The 26,722-nt window shown below is 40.9% G+C and overlaps 2 protein-coding genes across 2 annotated transcripts in view; one reads left to right on the top strand and one right to left on the bottom strand.

Moving 5' to 3' along the window:
* LOC112247861 (zinc transporter ZIP9) overlaps positions 1 to 15,645 on the top strand; it is a 29,585-nt gene extending 13,940 nt beyond the window's left edge. The window contains exons 5-7 of the mRNA XM_042305630.1: positions 13,124 to 13,209; positions 13,719 to 13,853; positions 13,996 to 15,645. Coding sequence (XP_042161564.1) covers positions 13,124 to 13,209; positions 13,719 to 13,853; positions 13,996 to 14,430 — 656 coding nt within the window. The 3' untranslated portion in view covers positions 14,431 to 15,645. The remainder of the gene's footprint in view (positions 1 to 13,123; positions 13,210 to 13,718; positions 13,854 to 13,995) is intronic.
* Positions 15,646 to 17,086: 1,441 nt separating this feature from the next.
* LOC112247857 (coiled-coil domain-containing protein 177) lies at positions 17,087 to 25,489 on the bottom strand. Its single transcript, XM_024416666.2, has 3 exons — positions 23,539 to 25,489; positions 21,797 to 21,988; positions 17,087 to 17,508 (listed from the first exon to the last, which is right to left on the bottom strand). Exons 1-3 carry the CDS (start codon positions 24,940 to 24,942, stop codon positions 17,326 to 17,328), a joined length of 1,779 nt encoding a protein of 592 aa, XP_024272434.1. The 5' UTR covers positions 24,943 to 25,489; the 3' UTR covers positions 17,087 to 17,325.
* Between the last annotated feature and the right edge of the window lie 1,233 nt (positions 25,490 to 26,722).

Here is a 26,722-nt window from a genome sequence, read left to right as displayed (position 1 = left end):
ATGTTGTATTGTAGATATGTAGTGGTGGTATTATACATGTTGTATTGTAGTGGTGGTGGTATTATACATGTTGTATTGTAGTGGTGGTGGTATTATACATGTTGTATTGTAGTGGTGGTATTATACATGTTGTATTGTAGTGGTGGTATTATACATGTTGTATTGTGTGGTGGTATTATACATGTTGTATTGTAGTGGTGGTGGTATTATACATGTTGTATTGTGTGGTGGTGGTATTATACATGTTGTATTGTAGTGGTGGTGGTATTATACATGTTGTATTGTAGTGGTGGTATTATACATGTTGTATTGTAGTGGTGGTGGTATTATACATGTTGTATTGTAGTGGTGGTGGTATTATACATGTTGTATTGTAGTGGTGGTGGTATTATACATGTTGTATTGTAGTGGTGGTATTATACATGTTGTATTGTAGTGGTGGTGGTGTTATACTTGTTGTAGTGGTGGTGGTATTATACTTGTTGTATTGTAGTGGTGGTGGTATTATACTTGTTGTACTGTAGTGGTGGTGGTATTATACATGTTGTATTGTAGTGGTGGTGGTATTATACATGTTGTATTGTAGTGGTGGTGGTATTATACATGTTGTATTGTAGTGGTGGTGGTATTATACATGTTGTATTGTAGTGGTGGTATTATACTTGTTGTATTGTAGTGGTGGTATTATACATGTTGTATTGTAGTGGTGGTATTATACATGTTGTATTGTAGTGGTGGTGGTATTATACATGTTGTATTGTAGTGGTGGTGGTATTATACATGTTGTATTGTAGTGGTGGTGGTATTATACATGTTGTATTGTAGTGGTGGTGGTATTATACATGTTGTATTGTAGTGGTGGTATTATACATGTTGTATTGTAGTGGTGGTATTATACATGTTGTATTGTAGTGGTGGTGGTATTATACATGTTGTATTGTAGTGGTGGTATTTATACATGTTGTATTGTAGTGGTGGTGGTATTATACATGTTGTATTGTAGTGGTGGTGGTATTATACATGTTGTATTGTAGTGGTGGTGGTATTATACATGTTGTATTGTAGTGGTGGTGGTATTATACATGTTGTATTGTAGTGGTGGTGGTATTATACATGTTGTATTGTAGTGTGGTGGTATTATACATGTTGTATTGTAGTGGTGGTGGTATTATACATGTTGTATTGTAGTGGTGGTGGTATTATACATGTTGTATTGTAGTGGTGGTGGTATTATACATGTTGTATTGTAGTGGTGGTATTATTATACATGTTGTATTGTAGTGGTGGTATTATACATGTTGTATTGTAGTGGTGGTGGTATTATACATGTTGTATTGTAGTGGTGGTGGTATTATACATGTATTGTAGTGGTGGTGGTATTATACATGTTGTATTGTAGTGGTGGTGGTATTATACATGTTGTATTGTAGTGGTGGTGGTATTATACATGTTGTATTGTAGTGGTGGTATTATACATGTTGTATTGTAGTGGTGGTGGTATTATACATGTTGTATTGTAGTGGTGGTATTATACATGTTGTATTGTAGTGGTGGTGGTATTATACATGTTGTGTTGTAGTGGTGGTGGTATTATACTTGTTGTGTTGTAGTGGTGGTGGTATTATACATGTTGTATTGTAGTGGTTGTATTGTAGTGGTGGTGGTATTATACATGTTGTGTTGTAGTGGTGGTGGTATTATACATGTTGTATTGTAGTAGTGGTGGTATTATACATGTTGTATTGTAGTGGTGGTATTATACATGTTGTATTGTAGTGGTGGTGGTATTATACATGTTGTACTGTAGTGGTGGTGGTATTATACATGTTGTATTGTAGTGGTGGTGGTATTATATAGGTTGTATTGTATTGGTGGTGGTATTATACATGTTGTATTGTAGTGGTGGTATTATACATGTTGTATTGTAGTGGTGGTGGTATTATACATGTTGTATTGTAGTGGTGGTGGTATTATACATGTTGTATTGTAGTGGTGGTGGTATTATACATGTTGTATTGTAGTGGTGGTGGTATTATACATGTTGTATTGTAGTGGTGGTGGTATTATACATGTTGTATTGTAGTGGTGGTGGTATTATACATGTTGTATTGTAGTGGTGGTGGTATTATACATGTTGTATTGTAGTGGTGGTGGTATTATACATGTTGTATTGTAGTGTGGTGGTATTATACATGTTGTATTGTAGTGGTGGTGGTATTATACATGTTGTATTGTAGTGGTGGTATTATACATGTTGTATTGTGGTGGTGGTATTATACATGTTGTATTGTAGTGGTGGTATTATACATGTTGTATTGTAGTGGTGGTGGTATTATACATGTTGTATTGTAGTGGTGGTGGTATTATATGTTGTATTGTAGTGTAGTGGTGGTATTATACATGTTGTATTGTAGTGGTGGTGGTATTATACATGTTGTATTGTAGTGGTGGTGGTATTATACATGTTGTATTGTAGTGGTGGTATTATACATGTTGTATTGTAGTGGTGGTGGTATTATACATGTTGTATTGTAGTGGTGGTGGTATTATACATGTTGTATTGTAGTGGTGGTATTATACATGTTGTATTGTAGTGGTGGTGGTGTTATACTTGTTGTAGTGGTGGTGGTATTATACTTGTTGTATTGTAGTGGTGGTGGTATTATACTTGTTGTACTGTAGTGGTGGTGGTATTATACTTGTTGTATTGTAGTGGTGGTGGTATTATACATGTTGTATTGTAGTGGTGGTATTATACTTGTTGTATTGTAGTGGTGGTATTATACTTGTTGTATTGTAGTGGTGGTATTATACATGTTGTATTGTAGTGGTGGTGGTATTATACATGTTGTATTGTAGTGGTGGTGGTATTATACATGTTGTAATGTAGTGGTGGTGGTATTATACATGTTGTATTGTAGTGGTGGTGGTATTATACATGTTGTATTGTAGTGGTGGTGGTATTATACATGTTGTATTGTAGTGGTGGTGGTATTATACATGTTGTATTGTAGTGCTGGTGGTATTATACATGTTGTATTGTAGTGCTGGTGGTATTATGTTGTATTGTAGTTGTAGTGGTGGTGGTATTATACATGTTGTATTGTAGTGGTGGTGGTATTATACATGTTGTATTGTAGTGGTGGTGGTATTATACATGTTGTATTGTAGTGGTGGTGGTATTATACATGTTGTATTGTAGTGGTGGTGGTATTATACATTTGTATTGTAGTGGTGGTATTATACATGTTGTATTGTAGTGGTGGTGGTATTATACATGTTGTATTGTAGTGGTGGTATTATACATGTTGTATTGTAGTGGTGGTGGTATTATACATGTTGTATTGTAGTGGTGGTGGTATTATACATGTTGTATTGTAGTGGTGGTGGTATTATACATGTTGTATTGTAGTGGTGGTGGTATTATACATGTTGTATTGTAGATTTGTAGTGGTGGTATTATACATGTTGTATTGTAGTGGTTGTATTGTAGTGGTGGTGGTATTATACATGTTGTATTGTAGTGGTGGTGGTATTATACATGTTGTATTGTAGTGGTGGTGGTATTATACATGTTGTATTGTAGTAGTGGTATTATACATGTTGTATTGTAGATATGTAGTTGTGGTATTATACATGTTGTATTGTAGTGGTGGTGGTATTATACATGTTGTATTGTAGTGGTGGTGGTATTATACATGTTGTATTGTAGTGGTGGTGGTATTATACATGTTGTATTGTAGTGGTGGTGGTATACATGTTGTATTGTAGTGGTGGTGGTATTATACATGTTGTATTGTAGTGGTGGTGGTATTATACATGTTGTATTGTGTGGTGGTGGTATTATACATGTTGTATTGTAGTGGTGGTGGTATTATACATGTTGTATTGTAGTGGTGGTGGTATTATACATGTTGTATTGTAGTGGTGGTGGTATTATACATGTTGTATTGTAGTGGTGGTGGTATTATACATGTTGTATTGTAGTGTGGTGGTATTATACATGTTGTATTGTAGTGGTGGTGGTATTATACATGTTGTATTGTAGTGGTGGTGGTATTATACATGTTGTATTGTAGTGGTGGTGGTATTATACATGTTGTATTGTAGTGGTGGTGGTATTATACATGTTGTATTGTAGTGGTGGTGGTATTATACATGTTGTATTGTAGTGGTGGTGGTATTATACATGTTGTATTGTAGTGGTGGTGGTATTATACATGTTGTATTGTAGTGGTGGTGGTATTATACATGTTGTATTGTAGTGGTGGTGGTATTATACATGTTGTATTGTAGTGGTGGTGGTATTATACATGTTGTATTGTAGTGGTGGTGGTATTATACATGTTGTATTGTAGTGGTGGTGGTATTATACATGTTGTATTGTAGTGGTGGTGGTATTATACATGTTGTATTGTAGTGGTGGTGGTATTATACATGTTGTATTGTAGTGGTGGTGGTATTATACATGTTGTATTGTAGTGGTGGTGGTATTATACATGTTGTATTGTAGTGGGTGGTATTATACATGTTGTATTGTAGTGGTGGTGGTATTATACATGTTGTATTGTAGTGGTGGTGGTATTATACATGTTGTATTGTAGTGGTGGTGGTATTATACATGTTGTATTGTAGTGGTGGTGGTATTATACATGTTGTATTGTAGTGGTGGTGGTATTATACATGTTGTATTGTAGTGGTGGTGGTATTATACATGTTGTATTAGTGGTGGTGGTATTATACATGTTGTATTGTAGTGGTGGTGGTATTATACATGTTGTATTGTAGTGGTGGTATTATACATGTTGTATTGTAGTGGTGGTGGTATTATACATGTTGTATTGTAGTGGTGGTGGTATTATACATGTTGTATTGTAGTGGTGGTATTATACATGTTGTATTGTAGTGGTGGTGGTATTATACATGTTGTATTGTAGTGGTGGTGGTATTATACATGTTGTATTGTAGTGGTGGTGGTATTATACCTGTTGTATTGTAGTGGTGGTGGTATTATACATGTTGTATTGTAGTGGTGGTGGTATTATACATGTTGTATTGTAGTAGTGGTGGTATTATACATGTTGTATTGTAGTGGTGGTATTATACATGTTGTATTGTAGTGGTGGTATTATACATGTTGTATTGTAGTGGTGGTGGTATTATACATGTTGTATTGTAGTGGTGGTGGTATTATACATGTTGTATTGTAGTGGTGGTGGTATTATACATGTATTGTAGTGGTGGTGGTATTATACATGTTGTATTATAGTGGTGGTGGTATTATACATGTTGTATTGTAGTATGTAGTGGTGGTATTATACATGTTGTATTGTAGTGGTGGTATATTATACATGTTGTATTGTAGTGGTGGTGGTATTATACATGTTGTATTGTAGTGGTGGTGGTATTATACATGTTGTATTGTAGTGGTGGTGGTATTATACATGTTGTATTGTAGTGGTGGTGGTATTATACATGTTGTATTGTAGTGGTGGTGGTATTATACATGTTGTATTGTAGTGTGGTGGTGGTATTATACATGTTGTATTGTAGTGGTGGTGGTATTATACATGTTGTATTGTAGTGGTGGTGGTATTATACATGTTGTATAGTAGTGGTGGTGGTATTATACATGTTGTATTGTAGTGGTGGTGGTATTATACATGTTGTATTGTAGATATGTAGTGGTGGTATTAAACATGTTGTATTGTAGTGGTGGTGGTATTATACATGTTGTATTGCAGTGGTGGTATTATACATGTTGTATTGCAGTGGTGGTATTATAAATGTTGTATTGTAGTGGTGGTGGTATTATACATGTTGTATTGTAGTGGTGGTGGTATTATACATGTTGTATTGTAGTGGTGGTGGTATTATACATGTATTGTAGTGGTGGTGGTATTATACATGTTGTATTATAGTGGTGGTGGTATTATACATGTTGTATTGTAGATATGTAGTGGTGGTATTATACATGTTGTATTGTAGTGGTGGTGGTATTATACATGTTGTATTGTAGTGGTGGTGGTATTATACATGTTGTATTGTAGTGGTGGTATTATACATGTTGTATTGTAGTATGGTGGTGGTATTATACATGTTGTATTGTAGTGGTGGTGGTATTATACATGTTGTATTGTAGTGGTGGTGGTATTATACATGTTGTATTGTAGTGGTGGTGGTATTATACATGTTGTATTGTAGTGGTGGTATTATACATGTATTGTATTGTAGTGGTGGTGGTATTATACATGTTGTATTGTAGTGGTGGTGGTATTATACATGTTGTATTGTAGTGGTGGTGGTATTATACATGTTGTATTGTAGTGGTGGTATTATTACATGTTGTATTGTAGTGGTGGTGGTATTATACATGTTGTATTGTAGTGGTGGTATTATACATGTTGTATTGTAGTGGTGGTGGTATTATACATGTTGTATTGTAGTGGTGGTGGTATTATACATGTTGTATTGTAGTGGTGGTGGTATTATACATGTTGTATTGTAGTGGTGGTGGTATTATACATGTTGTATTGTAGTGGTGGTGGTATTATACATGTTGTATTGTAGTGGTGGTGGTATTATACATGTTGTATTGTAGTGGTGGTGGTATTATACATGTTGTATTGTAGTGGTGGTGGTATTATACATGTTGTATTGTAGTGGTGGTGGTATTATACATGTTGTATTGTAGTGGTGGTGGTATTATACATGTTGTATTGTAGTGGTGGTGTATTATACATGTTGTATTGTAGTGGTGGTGGTATTATACATGTTGTATTGTAGTGGTGGTGGTATTATACATGTTGTATTGTAGTGGTGGTATTATACATGTTGTATTGTAGTGGTGGTGGTATTATACATGTTGTATTGTAGTGGTGGTGGTATTATACATGTTGTATTGTAGTGGTGGTGGTATTATACATGTTGTATTGTAGTGGTGGTGGTATTATACATGTTGTATTGTAGTGGTGGTGGTATTATACATGTTGTATTGTAGTGGTGGTGGTATTATACATGTTGTATTGTAGTGGTGGTGGTATTATACATGTTGTATTGTAGTGGTGGTGGTATTATACATGTTGTATTGTAGTGGTGGTGGTATTATACATGTTGTATTGTAGTGGTGGTGGTATTATACATGTTGTATTGTAGTGGTGGTGGTATTATACATGTTGTATTGTAGTGGTGGTGGTATTATACATGTTGTATTGTAGTGGTGGTATTATACATGTTGTATTGTAGATATGTAGTGGTGGTATTATACATGTTGTATTGTAGTGGTGGTGGTATTATACATGTTGTATTGTAGTGGTGGTGGTATTATACTTGTTGTGTTGTAGTGGTGGTGGTATTATACTTGTTGTACTGTAGTGGTGGTGGTATTATACTTGTTGTACTGTAGTGGTGGTGGTATTATACATGTTGTATTGTAGTGGTGGTGGTATTATACATGTTGTATTGTAGTGGCGGTATTATACATGTTGTATTGTAGTGGTGGTGGTATTATACATGTTGTATTGCAGTGGTGGTATTATACTTGTTGTATTGCAGTGGTGGTATTATACATGTTGTATTGTAGTGGTGGTGGTATTATACATGTTGTATTGTAGTGGTGGTGGTATTATACATGTTGTATTGTAGTGGTGGTGGTATTATACATGTTGTATTGTAGTTATACATGTTGTATTGTGTGTGGTATTATACATGTTGTATTGTAGTGGTGGTGGTATTATACTTGTTGTATTGTAGTGGTGGTATTATACATGTTGTATTGTAGATTTGTAGTGGTGGTATTATACATGTTGTATTGCAGTGGTGGTATTATACTTGTTGTATTGTAGTGGTGGTATTATACTTGTTGTATTGTAGTGGTGGTGGTATTATACTTGTTGTACTGTAGTGGTGGTGGTATTATACATGTTGTATTGTAGTGGTGGTGGTATTATACATGTTGTAATGTAGTGGTGGTGGTATTATACATGTTGTATTGTAGTGGTGGTGGTATTATACATGTTGTAATGTAGTGGTGGTGGTATTATACATGTTGTATTGTAGTGGTGGTGGTATTATACATGTTGTATTGTAGTGGTGTGGTGGTATTATACATGTTGTATTGTAGTGGTGGTGGTATTATACATGTTGTATTGTAGTGGTGGTGGTATTATACATGTTGTATTGTAGTGGTGGTGGTATTATACATGTTGTATTGTAGTGGTGGTGGTATTATACATGTTGTATTGTAGTGGTGGTGGTATTATACATGTTGTATTGTAGTGGTGGTGGTATTATACATGTTGTATTGTAGTGGTGGTGGTATTATACATGTTGTATTGCAGTGGTGGTATTATACATGTTGTATTGCAGTGGTGGTATTATAAATGTTGTATTGTAGTGGTGGTGGTATTATACATGTTGTATTGTAGTGGTGGTGGTATTATACATGTTGTATTGTAGTGGTGGTGGTATTATACATGTTGTATTGTAGTGGTGGTGGTATTATACATGTTGTATTGTAGTGGTGGTGGTATTATACATGTTGTATTGTAGTGGTGGTGGTATTATACATGTTGTATTGTAGTGGTGGTGGTATTATACATGTTGTATTGTAGTGGTGGTGGTATTATACATGTTGTATTGTAGTGGTGGTATTATACATGTTGTATTGTAGTGGTGGTGGTATTATACATGTTGTATTGTAGATATGTAGTGGTGGTATTATACTTGTTGTATTGTAGTGGTGGTATTATACATGTTGTATTGTAGTGGTGGTGGTATTATACATGTTGTATTGTAGTGGTGGTGGTATTATACATGTTGTATTGTAGTGGTGGTGGTATTATACATGTTGTATTGTAGTGGTGGTGGTATTATACATGTTGTATTGTAGTGGTGGTGGTATTATACATGTTGTATTGTAGTGGTGGTGGTATTATACATGTTGTATTATAGTGGTGGTGGTATTATACATGTTGTATTGTAGTGGTGGTGGTATTATACATGTTGTATTGTAGTGGTGGTGGTATTATACATGTTGTATTGTAGTGGTGGTATTATACATGTTTGTATTGTAGTGGTGGTGGTATTATACATGTTGTATTGTAGTGGTGGTGGTATTATACATGTTGTATTGTAGTGGTGGTATTATACATGTTGTATTGTAGTGGTGGTGGTATTATACATGTTGTATTGTAGTGGTGGTGGTATTATACATGTTGTATTGTAGTGGCGGTATTATACATGTTGTATTGTAGTGGTGGTGGTATTATACATGTTGTATTGTAGTGGTGGTGGTATTATACATGTTGTATTGTAGTGGTGGTGGTATTATACATGTTGTATTGTAGTGGTGGTGGTATTATACATGTTGTATTGTAGTGGTGGTATTATACATGTTGTATTGTAGATATGTAGTGGTGGTATTATACATGTTGTATTGTAGTGGTGGTGGTATTATACATGTTGTATTGTAGTGGTGGTGGTATTATACATGTTGTATTGTAGTGGTGGTGGTATTATACATGTTGTATTGTAGTGGTGGTATTATACATGTTGTATTGTAGTGGTGGTATTATACATGTTGTATTGTAGTGGTGGTGGTATTATACATGTTGTATTGTAGTGGTGGTGGTATTATACATGTTGTATTGTAGTGGTGGTATTATACATGTTGTATTGTAGTGGTGGTGGTATTATACATGTTGTATTGTAGTGGTGGTATTATACATGTTGTATTGTAGTGGTGGTATTATACATGTTGTATTGTAGTGGTGGTGGTATTATACATGTTGTATTGTAGTGGTGGTGGTATTATACATGTTGTATTGTAGTGGTGGTGGTATTATACATGTTGTATTGTAGTGGTGGTGGTATTATACATGTTGTATTGTAGTGGTGGTGGTATTATACATGTTGTATTGTAGTGGTGGTGGTATTATACATGTTGTAGTGGTGGTGGTATTATACATGTTGTATTGTAGTGGTGGTATTATACATGTTGTATTGTAGTGGTGGTATTATACATGTTGTATTGTAGTGGTGGTGGTATTATACATGTTGTATTGTAGTGGTGGTGGTATTATACATGTTGTATTGTAGTGGTGGTGGTATTATACATGTTGTATTGTAGTGGTGGTGGTATTATACATGTTGTATTGTAGTGGTGGTGGTATTATACATGTTGTATTGTAGTGGTGGTGGTATTATACATGTTGTATTGTAGTGGTGGTGGTATTATACATGTTGTATTGTAGTGGTGGTGGTATTATACATGTTGTATTGTAGTGGTGGTGGTATTATACATGTTGTATTGTAGTGGTGGTGGTATTATACATGTTGTATTGTAGTGGTGGTGGTATTATACATGTTGTATTGTAGTGGTGGTGGTATTATACATGTTGTATTGTAGATATGTAGTGGTGGTATTATACATGTTGTATTGCAGTGGTGGTATTATACATGTTGTACTTTAGTGGTGGTATTATACATGTTTTATTGTAGATATGTAGTGGTGGTATTATACATGTTGTATTGCAGTGGTGGTATTATACATGTTGTACTTTAGTGGTGGTATTATACATGTTTGTATTGTAGATATGTAGTGGTGGTATTATACATGTTGTATTGTAGTGGTGGTGGTATTATACATGTTGTATTGTAGTGGTGGTATTATACATGTTGTATTGTAGTGGTGGTGGTATTATACATGTTGTATTGTAGTGGTGGTGGTATTATACATGTTGTATTGTAGTGGTGGTATTATACATGTTGTATTGTAGTGGTGGTATTATACATGTTGTATTGTAGTGGTGGTGGTATTATACATGTTGTATTGTAGTGGTGGTGGTATTATACATGTTGTATTGTAGTGGTGGTGGTATTATACATGTTGTATTGTAGTGGTGGTGGTATTATACATGTTGTATTGTAGTGGTGGTGGTATTATACATGTTGTATTGTAGTGGTGGTGGTATTATACATGTTGTATTGTAGATATGTAGTGGTGGTATTATACATGTTGTATTGTAGTGGTGGTGGTATTATACATGTTGTATTGTAGTGGTGGTATTATACATGTTGTATTGTAGTGGTGGTATTATACATGTTGTATTGTAGTGGTGGTGGTATTATACATGTTGTATTGTAGTGGTGGTGGTATTATACATGTTGTATTGTAGTGGTGGTGGTATTATACATGTTGTATTGTAGTGGTGGTGGTATTATACATGTTGTATTGTAGTGGTGGTATTATACATGTTGTATTGTAGTGGTGGTATTATACATGTTGTATTGCAGTGGTGGTATTATACATGTTGTATTGTAGTGGTGGTATTATACATGTTGTATTGTAGTGGTGGTATTATACATGTTGTATTGTAGATATGTAGTGGTGGTATTATACATGTTGTATTGCAGTGGTGGTATTATACATGTTGTATTGTAGTGGTGGTATTATACATGTTGTATTGTAGTGGTGGTATTATACTTGTTGTATTGTAGTGGTGGTATTATACTTGTTGTATTGTAGTGGTGGTATTATACATGTTGTATTGTAGTGGTGGTGGTATTATACATGTTGTATTGTAGTGTTGGTGGTATTATACATGTTGTATTGTAGTGGTGGTGGTATTATACATGTTGTATTGTAGTGGTGGTGGTATTATACATGTTGTATTGTAGTGGTGGTATTATAAATGTTGTATTGTAGTGGTGGTGGTATTATACATGTTGTATTGTAGATATGTAGTGGTGGTATTATACATGTTGTATTGCAGTGGTGGTATTATACATGTTGTATTGTAGATATGTAGTGGTGGTATTATACATGTTGTATTGTAGTGGTGGTGGTATTATACATGTTGTATTGCAGTGGTGGTATTATACATGTTGTATTGTAGTGGTGGTATTATACATGTTGTATTGTAGATATGTAGTGGTGGTATTATACATGTTGTATTGTAGTGGTGGTGGTATTATACATGTTGTATTGTAGTGGTGGTATTATACATGTTGTATTGTAGTGGTGGTGGTATTATACATGTTGTATTGTAGTGGTGGTGGTATTATACATGTTGTATTGTAGTGGTGGTGGTATTATACATGTTGTATTGTAGTGGTGGTATTATACATGTTGTATTGTAGTGGTGGTGGTATTATACATGTTGTATTGTAGTGGTGGTGGTATTATACATGTTGTATTGTAGTGGTGGTGGTATTATACATGTTGTATTGTAGTGGTGGTAGTATACATGTTGTATTGTAGTGGTGGTATTATACATGTTGTATTGTAGTGGTGGTATTATACATGTTGTATTGTAGTGGTGGTGGTATTATACATGTTGTATTGTAGTGGTGGTAGTATACATGTTGTATTGTAGTGGTGGTATTATACATGTTGTATTGTAGTGGTGGTAGTATACATGTTGTATTGTAGTGGTGGTATTATACATGTTGTATTGTAGTAGTGGTATTATACATGTTGTATTGTAGTGGTGGTATTATACATGTTGTATTGTAGTGGTGGTGGTATACATGTTGTATTGTAGATATGTAGTGGTGGTATTATACATGTTGTATTGTAGTGGTGGTGGTATTATACATGTTGTATTGTAGTGGTGGTAGTATACATGTTGTATTGTAGTGGTGGTATTATACATGTTGTATTGTAGTTGTGGTATTATACATGTTGTATTGTAGTGGTGGTGGTATACATGTTGTATTGTAGATATGTAGTGGTGGTATTATACATGTTGTATTGTAGTGGTGGTATTATACATGTTGTACTGTAGATATGTACTGGTGTAATAATGTTGCACTGTTTAATCTTTAGTTTTATATGTAATGTAAATGCCTTAATGTGTTTGGACTCCAGGAAGAGTAGGCAGCAGCTGATGGGGATCCCTAATGAATACAAATATTCATCACAAAGGCAGTCATTAGTATCTCGTAGTGTTGTGTGTTTGTGTGTGTGTGTACAGTGTGTAGTGTTTGTGTGTGTTTTATAGTGATCATATTGCCTGCCTGTAGTGTGTGTGTGTGTGTGTGTGTGTGTGTGTGTGTGTGTGTGTGTGTGTGTGTGTGTGTGTGTGTTGTAGTAATATTGTTTCTTCTCCTCTCTCCCCAGCTGACGGTGTAGTTTTAGGTGTTGCCGTGGTTTCCTCCAAGGTCACAGTTCAACTGGTGGTCTTTCTAGCTGTCATTCTGCACAAGGTGAGACTCCACTGGATTAACCAGCCTCTAACAGGAAGTTACATCACAATATTGGACAACAGGACAGCTTCTAACAGGAAGTGACATAACAATGTTGTACAGCTTCTAACAGGAAGTTACATCACAATATTGGACAGCTTCTAACAGGAAGTTACATCACAATATTGGACAACAGGACAGCTTCTACTAGGAAGTGACATAACAATGTTGTACAGCTTCTAACAGGAAGTTGCATTTTACAATATTGGTCATCAGGACAGCTTCTAACAGGAAGTTACATCACAATAAGACATCTTGATTGTTTTGACTCCTCAAGCCCTCTCTCAGTTCAATGTACTCTCTCCTTCCTCTCCATATTTGATCTAACATTCTCCCTCCCTCCCTCCCTCCCTCCCTCCCTCCCTCCCTCCCTCCCTCCCTCCCTCCCTCCCTCCCTCCCCCTCCCTCCCTCCCTCCCTCCCTCCCTCCCTCCCTCCCTCCCTCCCTCCCTCCCTCCCTCCCTCCCTCAGGCTCCTGCAGCGTTTGGCCTTGCCACCTTTCTGTTGCGCGCAGGTTTAGAGAAGAGGCAGATTCAGAAGCATCTATTGGTGTTCTCTGCTGCAGCACCTGTACTCTCCATCATTACATATTTTATCCTGAACGCGGTGAGAAGAAGCAACAAACTACTTTTTAGTGACAGTTATCTGAAAAGTTATTTGATAATCAACAGTAAAAGTTATCTGAAGGTTATTTTGTGATGTTGATATTATGTCTCAGTGTGTTGTGTGTTTCTTCCTCCTACTGCAGAGTGGAGGTTCAGCCCAGCGTCGTCTGAGCGCTACAGGTGTTGGCATGTTGTTCTCAGCCGGAACGTTCCTCTATGTTGCTACGGTTCATGTACTACCAGAGGTCAGCTCCAGGGGGCAGCAGCAGAGCTTTGTAAATGTAATCTCTGGGACCGGGACTGGGACTGGGACTGGGCAGCAGCAGAGCTCTCCCCACCTCCACGGGACTGGGACTGGGACTGAGCAGCAGCAGAGCTCTCCCCACCTCCACGGGACTGGGCAGCCACAGAGCTCTCCCCACCTCCACGGGACTGGGACTGGGCAGCAGCAGAGCTCTCCCCACCTCCACAGGACTGGGACTGGGCAGCAGGGGGACCTGGGGGTCCTGGAGAGCCTCACGCTGATACTAGGAGCAGGACTACCTGTGTTACTGGCCCTGGGACTACATGATGACTAGTCTTGTGAATTGACGCTATCCTGCCAAGTCTCCTTCGTCACTCAAAGGAACATTGGGAATGAATGTGAAGGAAGCCTGAAAATCGAGACTACACTACGACTGACAAGTTAACGCAAAGAAAGACACCACATGATACCAAGCACACATTCTTACTTAGAGATCATTGAGGGTGTTTCCGTGCCAGATGCAGTGTGTATCAGTGTCTTTCTCTGAAAGGTCAAGGAGTTACTGATACTGTTACTGACATGGGTTTCAACATACAACAAGTAGGAACAGAGTGTGTGTGTGTGTGTGTGTGTGTGTGTGTGTGTGTGTGTGTGTGTGTGTGTGTGTGTGTGTGTGTGTGTGTGTGTGTGTCTGTGTGTGTCATGCAAAATAGTGGGATCAGAGCGAGAGACAGAGTGATGTGTGTTTGTCAGAGACTTGTGTATTTGTGTCGAGCTTTTGTAATTGTTTCTCTTGCCAAGTTAAATCTCAGCGGGGACATTCTGTTGAGTTTGTCTGAAAGAGCAAAGAACATTTCCTGTAAGTGGATAACTCTTTCCTGTTTCCTCATATTTGGCCTTTTGTGCCTCCACTGAACAATTTTTTATATTTTTTATGTTAAGACGAAATCCAAACTAGATCAGATTTGAATCAAATGGCATAATATTTCATCTTTTGTCATGTGTAAGAAAGGTTTTTGGCTGGGGGTATGTTAGGTACTGAAATATTCAGGCCAGGTTGTGAAACGCCATCTTCATAAACATTGGATGGTTGCCATAACACTAAATGAATCACAGTGATGATTATTGATTTTTTAAATTTTGTATTGGATGTGATCATCTTTTTTAGATTTGATAATAATGGGTTTACATGAAATATTCAGTAAAACACCCCGTTGACAAACCACAGCTCAGTGGACCTTCCAAACGGACCAGTGACCATATCAAGAAGAGACTAACACATTTCCACATTGTTTACGATAGCCAGGACAATGTTGTCTGGCTACCAGTCTGTTTAGATAGCATTCCACTCCTTGCCAATCTGTCACATGCTAAACATCTTTTGGCATATGATACAGAGTACCATGAGTGAAATGTTATCCAAACAGACTGGAGATATGTTACCTAAACAGACTGGTACCCAGGCTAGAGGAATGTTATCTAAACAGACTGGTACACAGGCTAGAGGAATGTTATCTAAACAGACTGGTACACAGGCTAGAGGAATGTTATCTAAACAGACTGGTACCCAGACTAGAGGAATGTTATCTAAACAGACTGGTACCCAGACTAGAGGAATGTTATCTAAACAGACTGGTACCCAGGCTAGAGGAATGTTATCTAAACAGACTGGTACCCAGGCTAGAGGAATGTTATCTAAACAGACTGGTACACAGGCTAGAGGAATGTTATCTAAACAGACTGGTACACAGACTAGAGGAATGTTATCTAAACAGACTGGTACCCAGACTAGAGGAATGTTATCTAAACAGACTGGTACCCAGGCTAGAGGAATGTTATCTAAACAGACTGGTACCCAGACTAGAGGAAAACAACTTTTTATCAATACTTTATCATAACTATCCCTGAAAATAATATATAAAATAGCATGACATGTAAATTCTTGATAATAAAGCTAGATTGTTTTTGAATATGTCTGTTCTATTCCGATGTGAGATTTTGCTGTCACTAGCTGTCACCGACAGCTTGTACTGTCACAGGTCAGGGACAATACCACGTCACAGTACTGTTACCAAGAGGTTCTGCACTAGTCGGACGACACAGCATTAAGAGCTGTTCTGTAACAGGACAGCAGAGATCACATTTACACGAGAAAATCTTTATTAAAGATGTAACAAAAAATACATTTTCAGGATCTAGATGTTACAACAACAAATAAATCACTAGAGAAATACTGGAATAAAGTGTATAAACATTTCCTGAGCAACTATACAATAGCAAAACAATGTCTGTTTTGACACTTTATTAATAAATACAAACTCTATATCTGAAAAACGATCTTGAAAAAAAAGATCCAATTTAAACTACAGTAAAAATGTACAGTAGAAATACAGTAGAACTACAGTATAAATACAGTAGAACTACAGTATAAATACAGTAGAACTACAGTATAAATACAGTAGAACTACAGTATAAATACAGTATAACTACAGAAATACAGTAGAACTACAGTAGAAATACAGTAGAACTACAGAAATACAGTACAACTACAGTAGAACTACAGTACATATTTACTATACCATAACTATTCCCAGAGACGGTATATTTTATGTGTGTAGTTAAATCTAGTTCCGGCCTACATTCAAGACCAGGATTGTCTGCAAGTCAAATTGATATCAGCAAGTTACCTAAACTAGTCTAAGCTAATCCTTCCCTTACACAGCAATACAAACTACAAACACGGTGAAGAATACCTCAATAGATGTATTGTTTCAGAAGTAGCACCTCGTATTTACTTGCCAATGGAAGAATGACAAGAATCCCAGGTATTAACATAACAAACATGAATGTAGCAAAGCAGCCCAGGCCATTTACAAGCTTTGTTGTAGCTCATATCTGGACCGGGCCCTATCAATTTGTACTCGTCACTTAGTATTTGTGTGTAGTGGTTTGTTCTACATCTCTTTAGTATTTGTGTGTAGTGGTTTGTAATACTACTCTTAGTATTTGTGTGTAGTGGTTTGTAATACTACTCTTAGTATTTGTGTGTAGTGGTTTGTAATACTGTACGATTCTTAGTATTTGTGTGTAGTGGTTTGTAATACAACTCTTAGTATTTGTGTGTAGTGGTTTGTAATACGATTCTTAGTATTTGTGTGTAGTGGTTTGTAATACTGTACGATTCTTAGTATTTGTGTGTCGTGCTGAATGTAAAAACACAGATGAATGTTCATATTTTTCCACGGTCCAGCAGGGAGGCAGCTAGCTGAGCCTGCAGAGCCATCTGGTGGAAAGTCCTGCCGTCCGTCGCCTCCCTCACCTTCTCCCTCATATGGAAGGAGGCGCGAGCCACTCTACGAGCCTCCTCCTGCACCTCCTCTCTCTGCCTCTGCAGACGCTCCCTCCGACGCTCCTTCAAATCAAAATCAAACTTTTATTTAATGTACATTTAAAAATCGCTGAGACACACTTCACAGTAAAATAATTGAACGTCTGTCCCGAATGGAACCCGGTTCCCTCCAAATGGAACCCGGTTCCCTCCAAATGAAATAAAAGTACCCCCTCCCCAACACCACACACCCTACCACACACACTTTTCCTCCAACACCACACACACCTTCCCCAACACCACACACACCTTCTCCAACACCACACACACCTTCCCAACACCACACACACCTTTTCCAACACCACACACACCTTTCCCCAACACCACACACCTTCTCCAACACCACACACCTTCCCCAACACCACACACACCTTCTCCAACACCACACACACCTTCTCCAACACCACACACACCTTCTCCAACACCACACACACCTTCTCCAACACCACACACTCCTGCCCCAACACCACACACTCCTTCTCCAACACCACACACACCTTCTCCAACACCACACACTCCTTCTCCAACACCACACACACCTTCCCCAACACCACACACACCTTCTCCAACACCACACACACCTTCCCCAACACCACACACACCTTCTCCCAACACCACACACACCTTCTCCAACACCACACACACCTTCTCCAACACCACACACACCTTCTCCAACACCACACACACCTTCCCCAACAACACACACACCTTTTCCAACACCACACACACCTTTCTCCAACACCACACACACCTTCCCCAACACCACACACACCTTTTTCCAACACAACACACACACCTTCCCCAACACCACACACCTCCTCCAACACCACACACCTTCCCCAACACCACACACACCTACTCCAACACCACACACACCTTCTCCAACACCACACACACCTTCTCCAACACCACACACTCCTGCCCCAACACCACACACTCCTTCTCCAACACCACAAACACCTCCCCAACACCACACACACCTTCTCCAACACCACACACTCCTTCTCCAACACCACACACACCTTCCCCAACACCACACACACCTCCAACACCACACATACCTTCTCCAACACCACACACACCTTTTCCAACACCACACACACCTTCCCCAACACCACACACCTTCTCCAACACCACACACCTTCCCCAACACCACACACACCTTCTCCAACACCACACACACCTTCTCCAACACCACACACACCTTCCCCAACAACACACACACCACACCTTTTCCAACACCACACACACCTTCCCCAACACCACACACCTTCCCCAACACCACACATACCTTCCCCAACACCACACACACCTTCTCCAACACCACACACACCTTCCCCAACACCACACACACCTTCCCCAACACCACACACACCTTCCCCAACACCACACACACCTTCCCCAACACCACACACACCTTCCCCAACACCACACACACCTTCCCCAACACCACACACACCTTCTCCAACACCACACACACCTTCCCCAACACCACACACACCTTCTCCAACACCACACACACTCTCCCAACACCACACACCTTTCCCCACACACCACCACAAACACCTTCTCCAACACCACACACACCTCCAACACAACATACACCTTCTCCAACACCACACACACTCCTTCCCCAACACCACACACACCTTCTCCAACACCACACACACCTTCTCCAACACCACACACACCTTCTCCAACACCACACACACCTTCCCCAACACCATACACACCTTTTCCAACACCACACACACCTACCCCAACACCACACACCTTCTCCAACACCACACACCTTCCCCAACACCACACATACCTTCCCCAACACCACACACACCTTCTCCAACACCACACACTCCTTCCCCAACACCACACACACCTTCCCCAACGCCACACACACCTTCTCCAACACCACACACTCCTGCCCCAACACCACACACTCCTTCTCCAACACCACAAACACCTCCCCAACACCACACACACCTTCCCCAACACCACACACACCTTCTCCAACACCACACACACCTTCCCCAACACCACACACACACTTCTCCAACACCACACACACCTTCCCCAACACCACACACACCTTCTCCCAACACCACACACACCTCCTGCCCCAACACCACACACTCCTTCTCCAACACCACAAACACCTCCCCAACACCACACACACCTTCTCCAACACCACACACTCCTTCTCCAACACCACACACACCTTCCACCAACACACACACACACCTTCTCCAACACCACACACACCTTCCCCAACACCACACACACCTTTTCCAACACCACACACACCTTCTCCAACACCACACACTCTTTCTCCAACACCACACACACTCTCCCCAACACCACACACACCTTCTCCAACACCACACACACCTTCCCCAACACCACACACACACCACACACACCTTTCTCCAACACCACACACACCTTCCCCAACACCACACACCTTCCCCAACACCACACATACCCTTCCCCAACACCACACACACCTTCTCCAACACCACACACACCTTCCCCAACGCCACACACACCTTCTCCAACACCACACACACCTCCAACACAACATACACCTTCTCCAACACCACACACTCCTTCCCCAACACCACACACACTTCTCCAACACCACACACACCTTCTCCCAACACCACACACACCTTCCCCCCAACACCATACACACCTTTTCCAACACCACACACACCTTCCCCAACACCACACCTTCTCCAACACCACACACCTTCCCCAACACCACACACACCTTCTCCAACACCACACACACCTTCTCCAACACCACACCACACACCTTCTCCAACACCACACACACCTTCCCCAACACCACACACACCTTTTCCAACACCACACACACCTTCTCCAACACCACACACTCTTTCTCCAACACCACACACACCTCCCCAACACCACACCAACACACACACACCTTCTCCAACACCACACACACCTTCCCCAACACCACACACACCTTTTCCAACACCACACACACCTTCCCCAACACCACACACCTTCCCCAACACCACACACACACCTTCCCAACACCACACACACCTTCTCCAACACCACACACACCTTCCCAACGCCACACACACCTTCTCCAACACCACACACACACCACACACACCTTCTCCAACACAACATACACCTTCTCCAACACCACACACTCCTTCCCCAACACCACACACACCTTCTCCAACACCACACACACCTTCTCCCAACACCACACACACCTTCCCCAACACCATACACACCTTTTTTCCAACACCACACACACCTTCCCCAACACCACACACCTTCTCCAACACCACACACACTTCCCAACACCACACACACCTTCCCCAACACCACACACACCTTCTCCAACACCACACACTCCTTCCCCAACACCACACACACCTTCCCCAACGCCACACACACCTTCTCCAACACCACACACTCCTGCCCCAACACCACACACACCTTCTTCTCCAACACCACAAACACCTCCCCAACACCACACACACCTTCTCCAACACCACACACTCCTTCTCCAACACCACACACACCCTCCCAAACACCTCCCCACACACACCTTCTCCAACACCACACACACCTTCCCAACACCACACACACCTTTCTCCAACACCACACACTCCTGCCCCAACACCACACACTCCTTCTCCAACACCACAAACACCTCCCCAACACCACACACACCTTCTCCAACACCACACACTCCTTCTCCAACACCACACACACCTTCCCCAACACCACACACACCTTCTCCAACACCACACACCTTCCCCAACACCACACACAACACCACACACACCTTTTCCAACACCCAACCCACACACACAACACACCTTCCCCAACACCACACACACCTTCCCAACAACACCACCTTCTCCACACCACACAACACCACACACACCTTCCCCAACGCCACACACACCTTCTCCAACACCACACACACTCTCCCAACACCACACACACCTTCTCCAACACCACACACACCTTCTCCAACACCACACACACCTTCTCCAACACCACACACTCCAACACCACACACACTCCTTCCCCACCACACACACACACCTTCTCCAACACCACACACACCTTCCAACACCACACACACACTTCCCACCAACACCACACACACACTTCTCCAACACCACACACACCTTCTCCAACACCACACACACTTCTCCAACACCACACACACTTTCTCACCAACACACCTTCTCCATCACCCCTTCTCCAATACCACACACACCTTCTCTATCCCCCACACCCCCCTCTAACACCACACCTTCAGGGAGAGGCAGCATTCTCTCAGCTGCCTCTCAGTCTCCTCCTCTCTCTGTACACTGTCTAGGAGGCGCTGGTGGCAGAGGAGTCTCTCCATGTTTTCCTGCTGTGCCCGCTGTGCCCTGCTCCTCCTCTGGGTGTGAGCGTTCTGGCTTGCCTGCTCCATACGACGCTGACTCAGCTGGGCCAGTACCTGTCCAAATACAATAGAACGTTATTGTCCGATGTGAGTTGGGTTTAAGTGTCTTGCTCGAGCACAACGGCATCAAGTGGCACCTGAGATTCTAATGCCAGTAACCCTCCAGTTGCAGGCTCAATCCTGTCAGATTGTCTCAGCATCACTGGGATTCTGACCCTATATATCCCCCCTCCCCTCCCCATCTCTCTGCAAAATGTAAAGGGGTTCCCATGCCTAATATTTAAACTGAGGAAATGTGATCATAACTATTATTTTAGCGATCCACCCTGGACAAGCTAGTAAAGGTCCTAATAAAAAGGCCCCATCCTGCTGAGGTGAGATGCTGGACAGGCTAGTAAAGGTGAGATGCTGGACAGGCTAGTAAAGGTGAGATGCTGGACAGGCTAGTAAAGGTGAGATGCTGGACAGGCTAGTAAAGGTGAGATGCTTTACAGGCTAGTAAAGGTGAGATGCTGGACAGGCTAGTGAAGGTGAGATGCTGGACAGGCTAGTAAAGGTGAGATGCTGAACAGGCTAGTAAATCAAATAAATGTATATAGCCCTTCGTACAGCTATATAGAAACCCAGCCTAAAACCCCAAACAGCAAGAAATGCAGGTGTAGAAGCACGGTGGCTAGGAAAAACTCCCTAGAAAGGCCAAAACCTAGGAAGAAACCTAGAGAGGAACCAGGCTATGAGGGGTGGACAGTCCTCTTCTGGCTGTGCCAGGTGGAGATTATAACAGAACATGGCCAAGATGTTCAAATGTTCATAAATGACCAGCATGGTCAAATAATATTAATCACAGTAGTTGTCGAGGGTGCAGCAAGTCAGCACCTCAGGAGTAAATGTCAGTTGGCTTTTCATAGCCGATCATTAATAGTATCTCTACCGCTCCTGCTGTCTCTAGAGAGTTGGTAGTCTTGTCCCATGTGGTCATGCCTCAAGCACTGCAGTGCCTTAGACCGCTGCGCCACTCAGGGGGCCCCATGTCACTTATTTGGAGCAACTCCTGTAGAAAGAAGCACCTTGCCTGCTGGATATAAAACAAGCTACAGTGTTCACAAAGCACTGGGAAGTCTTGAACAGTCCAGAGCTTCTCTGGTGTTATGTGATCACATTGGGGTGTTGGTTAAAAACCTAAATAAACAGGAATCCTCTGTTCTCCCCATTCCAGTTGTTTATGTTTACAATGAAATGTATCACGCTAGAATGTTAACAATCACATTGATGAATGAAATTAGAACGTTTTCCTGTCAGTCTAATTTGCATAAACATTGTGATTGGAAGATGGCTGTGTAGGTTATTAATTAAATCAGGATCAAATCCTCTGATCTCCTTGAGCTCATTAATGATACAATGTTCATAATTGAAGACTGCTGAAAGGCCAGTCTTTTTGTCAATGACAAGGAGTGGAATGTTAGCTGAAGAGAACAGTACTCTGGCTATTATAGTATGCCAGGGACTGTGGAAGTGTGTGTGCTCACTTTCCAGTATTGTTTATGGCATGTATTATAGTGTACAGTTGTGTGTAGGGTTTACGTATATCTGTGTGATGTCCTTGCCTCTTTCTCTCTGAGCTGCTGTTGGCTGTGCCAGGAGGCTCGGAGCTGGGCCCTCTGGATCTGCTCCTCCTCCCTGGCCGATCTCTCCTGCAGCTCCCTGAGGCGCAACGCCACTGCCTGGGCCCTCTTCTCCCAGGAGCGCTGCAGTTTCTCCTCCAGGGCACTCCTCATCAGCGCCTCCTCCTCCTCCATCTGCTGCTGCACCTCCCTCTTCAGGAGGAGGCATCTGAGATGCTCCCCCTGGTTCTCTTGTTGGAGCCTCTTCCTCTCCCTCCTCTCTCGGATCACCCTGCTCCTCCTGGCCCTCTGCTCCTTCTCCTGCGATAGCTGCACCTCCTTCTCTCTCCCTGCCTGCTCCAGACGCTCCATGTCTTTGAGCAGCTGCTCCTGGAGGCATTTGCGCTCCTCCGCTTCTCTCCTCGCCATCTCTTTCTTGTCTCTTTTCCGCACCTCCTGCTCCTCTGTGAGCCTCCTCCAGCGATCCTCTTGCAGTAGCACCTCCTGCTCGCGCTGACCGGCCAACTCCTTCTCCTGGCGCTCCTTCTGCCTCCTCCGCGCCTCCAGCCCATCCTGCCACCGCTGCATGCTCTTCTCCAGCTCCTTCTTCCTCCTGCGCTCCGCCTGGACCCGTCGCACCTCCTCCTGCCTCCGGGCCTCCTCTCTCTCCTGCTCCTCCTGCTGGCTCAGCATCAGCCTGGTCTGCTTCTCTTGGTGCTTCACCAACATCAGAGCAGCTATCTTACGGTCTTTCTCTGGGACTGTGACATTCATCTTCTTCCTGACGTCTCGAGTGAGCCTCTCCAACTGTCTTTCTGTGGCTGGGAAGTGTCGGAGGTCACCAAGACTTAGGCTGGACACCATCATGTTCTTGTTAGTTGGTCTCAAGCTGTTTCTGTTTTGTTCTCTGGTGATAGCAGCAGAATAAGAGGACCTGCCATTGCTCACAGTTTTCCTTCTGGGGCTGTGGTCCACAGATTGATTAGTTTGCGTTCTCAAACCATCACAGGAGTCCTCTCTTGATTTGGGATCTTTGAGAGAGTTCCGACTTTCTACCTCGACGACAGTTTCGAGGGCAGACAGTTTAAGAGACGGTCGTCTTTCTTTAGTTTCTAAAACAATCTTCTCTCTCTCTTCACGGCACAGCTGCAAAATCCCCCTGCCTTCCTTTTCGTACGCCTCGTACAGAACTGTCAGTGCCTTAAACGGGATATCTGGGTTTACGTTGTCATCAACGAAATCGCTTAGAGATTTTATTAAAAGTTGAACGGGTTTGACGCCCAGTCTTGCACATGATTCCAACGACCGCGGACTGGTTAAAACATACGTGCTGTCCTCGGCGTCCGTCGTATCAAAGTTGTCGAGATCCAAGTGCAGCGTCGGAGACGGCGGACTGCTTTCTCCCATGGCAGCTGGCTAGAGTGCTTATAGCTACTTATCTAACTAGCTAGCGTGCTTATAGCTACTTATCTAGCTAGCTAGAGTGCTTATAGCTACTTAAATAGCTAGCTAGAGTGCTTATAGCTACTTAAATAGCCAACTAGAGTGCTTATAGCTACTTAAATAGCTAGCTAGAGTGCTTATAGCTACTTAAATAGCTAGCTAGAGTGCTTATAGCTACTTAAATAGCCAACTAGAGTGCTTATAGCTACTTAACTAGCTAGCTAGAGTGCTTATAGCTACTTAACTAGCTAGCTAGAGTGGTTATAGCTACTTAACTAGCTAGCTAGAGTGCTTATTGCTACTTAACTAGCTAGCTAGCTAGAGTGCTTATAGCTACTTAACAGCTACTTAAATAGCCAACTAGAGTGCTTATAGCTACTTAAATAGCCAACTAGAGTGCTTATAGCTACTTAACTAGCTAGCTAGAGTGCGTATAGCTACTTAACTAGCTAGCTAGAGTGCTTATAGCTACTTAACTAGCTAACTGACTAGCTAGCTAGAGTGCTTATAGCTACTTATCTAGCTAGCTAGAGTGCTTATAGCTACTTAACTAGCTAGCTAGAGTGCTTATAGCTACTTAACTAGCTAGCTAGAGTGCTTATAGCTACTTAACTAGCTAGCTAGAGTGCTTATAGCTACTTAACTAGCTAGCTAGAGTGCTTATAGCTACTTAACTAGCTAACTGACTAGCTAGCTAGAGTGCTTATAGCTACTTAACTAGCTAACTGACTAGCTAGCTAGAGTGCTTATAGCTACTTAACTAGCTAGCTAGCTAGAGTGCTTATAGCTACTTAACTAGCTAACTGACTAGCTAGCTAGAGTGCTTATAGCTACTTAACTAGCTAACTGACTAGCTAGAGTGCGTATAGCTACTTAACTAGCTAACTAGCATTAGCCTTTACTCTGGACACCATCGCATCGCAGACAGGCAAACCAACAACAACAACAACAAAATAGCAAGTAAAAGTCGATATTTCTTATGAAATGCGTTCAGTATTTCGATAGCTGTCAAATACGAAGAAGAAGGAGAGAGAGACCTTTCAAAACATTGCCTGCCGGTGGAAACTCAGCGACGCTATTTTGTTGTGACCATGGCTGCAAAACCCAAAAGATTTCTCTGGAAAAGAGGGATTATTTCAAACCAATAGATTATTTCTTCCTAATAGATTATTTTTTTCCCATTATATAATTTTAACCCAATAGATTATTTCTTCCCAATAGATTATTTCTTCCCATTATATAATTTTAACCCAATAGATTATTTCTTCCCATTATATAATTTTAACCCAATAGATGATTTCTTCCCATTATATAATTTTAACCCAATAGATGATTTCTTTCCAATAGATTATTTCTTCACCCTCTATCGGTTGACCTTCCCTGGATGAGTTGACCTCTCAGATAGAAAAGTTCATCCTCTTGACATCTCCCATTTCTATTAGGAAATCAAGGGCATTTGTTATTTCTACAATACATGTTTTCACAGTGGACAGACAAGAAAATGGTTTACATTTGTGGTTTTATATATTTTTTTAATAAAAAATAAATGAATGGTATTTTTTTTTGTCGCCATCGGGTGGTCATTTATAGACATAAACGGAAAGGTACATTCACGCACACGGCGTTTAGGTGTTTGGTTTGACAAAATATCCGAGACGTTTGGAAAATTTGACTTTAATGGGGAGGACTGTTCTGTTTATTATATTTCACATCAGTATTTACAGTTCTGAACTACCTTATATTT

Source organism: Oncorhynchus tshawytscha, linkage group LG24 (assembly GCF_018296145.1).
Source record: "Oncorhynchus tshawytscha isolate Ot180627B linkage group LG24, Otsh_v2.0, whole genome shotgun sequence".
Classification (NCBI taxonomy): Eukaryota; Metazoa; Chordata; class Actinopteri; order Salmoniformes; family Salmonidae; genus Oncorhynchus; species Oncorhynchus tshawytscha.
Note: the sequence above shows the minus strand (reverse complement) of the source record. Positions and strands in the feature narration are given on the sequence as shown.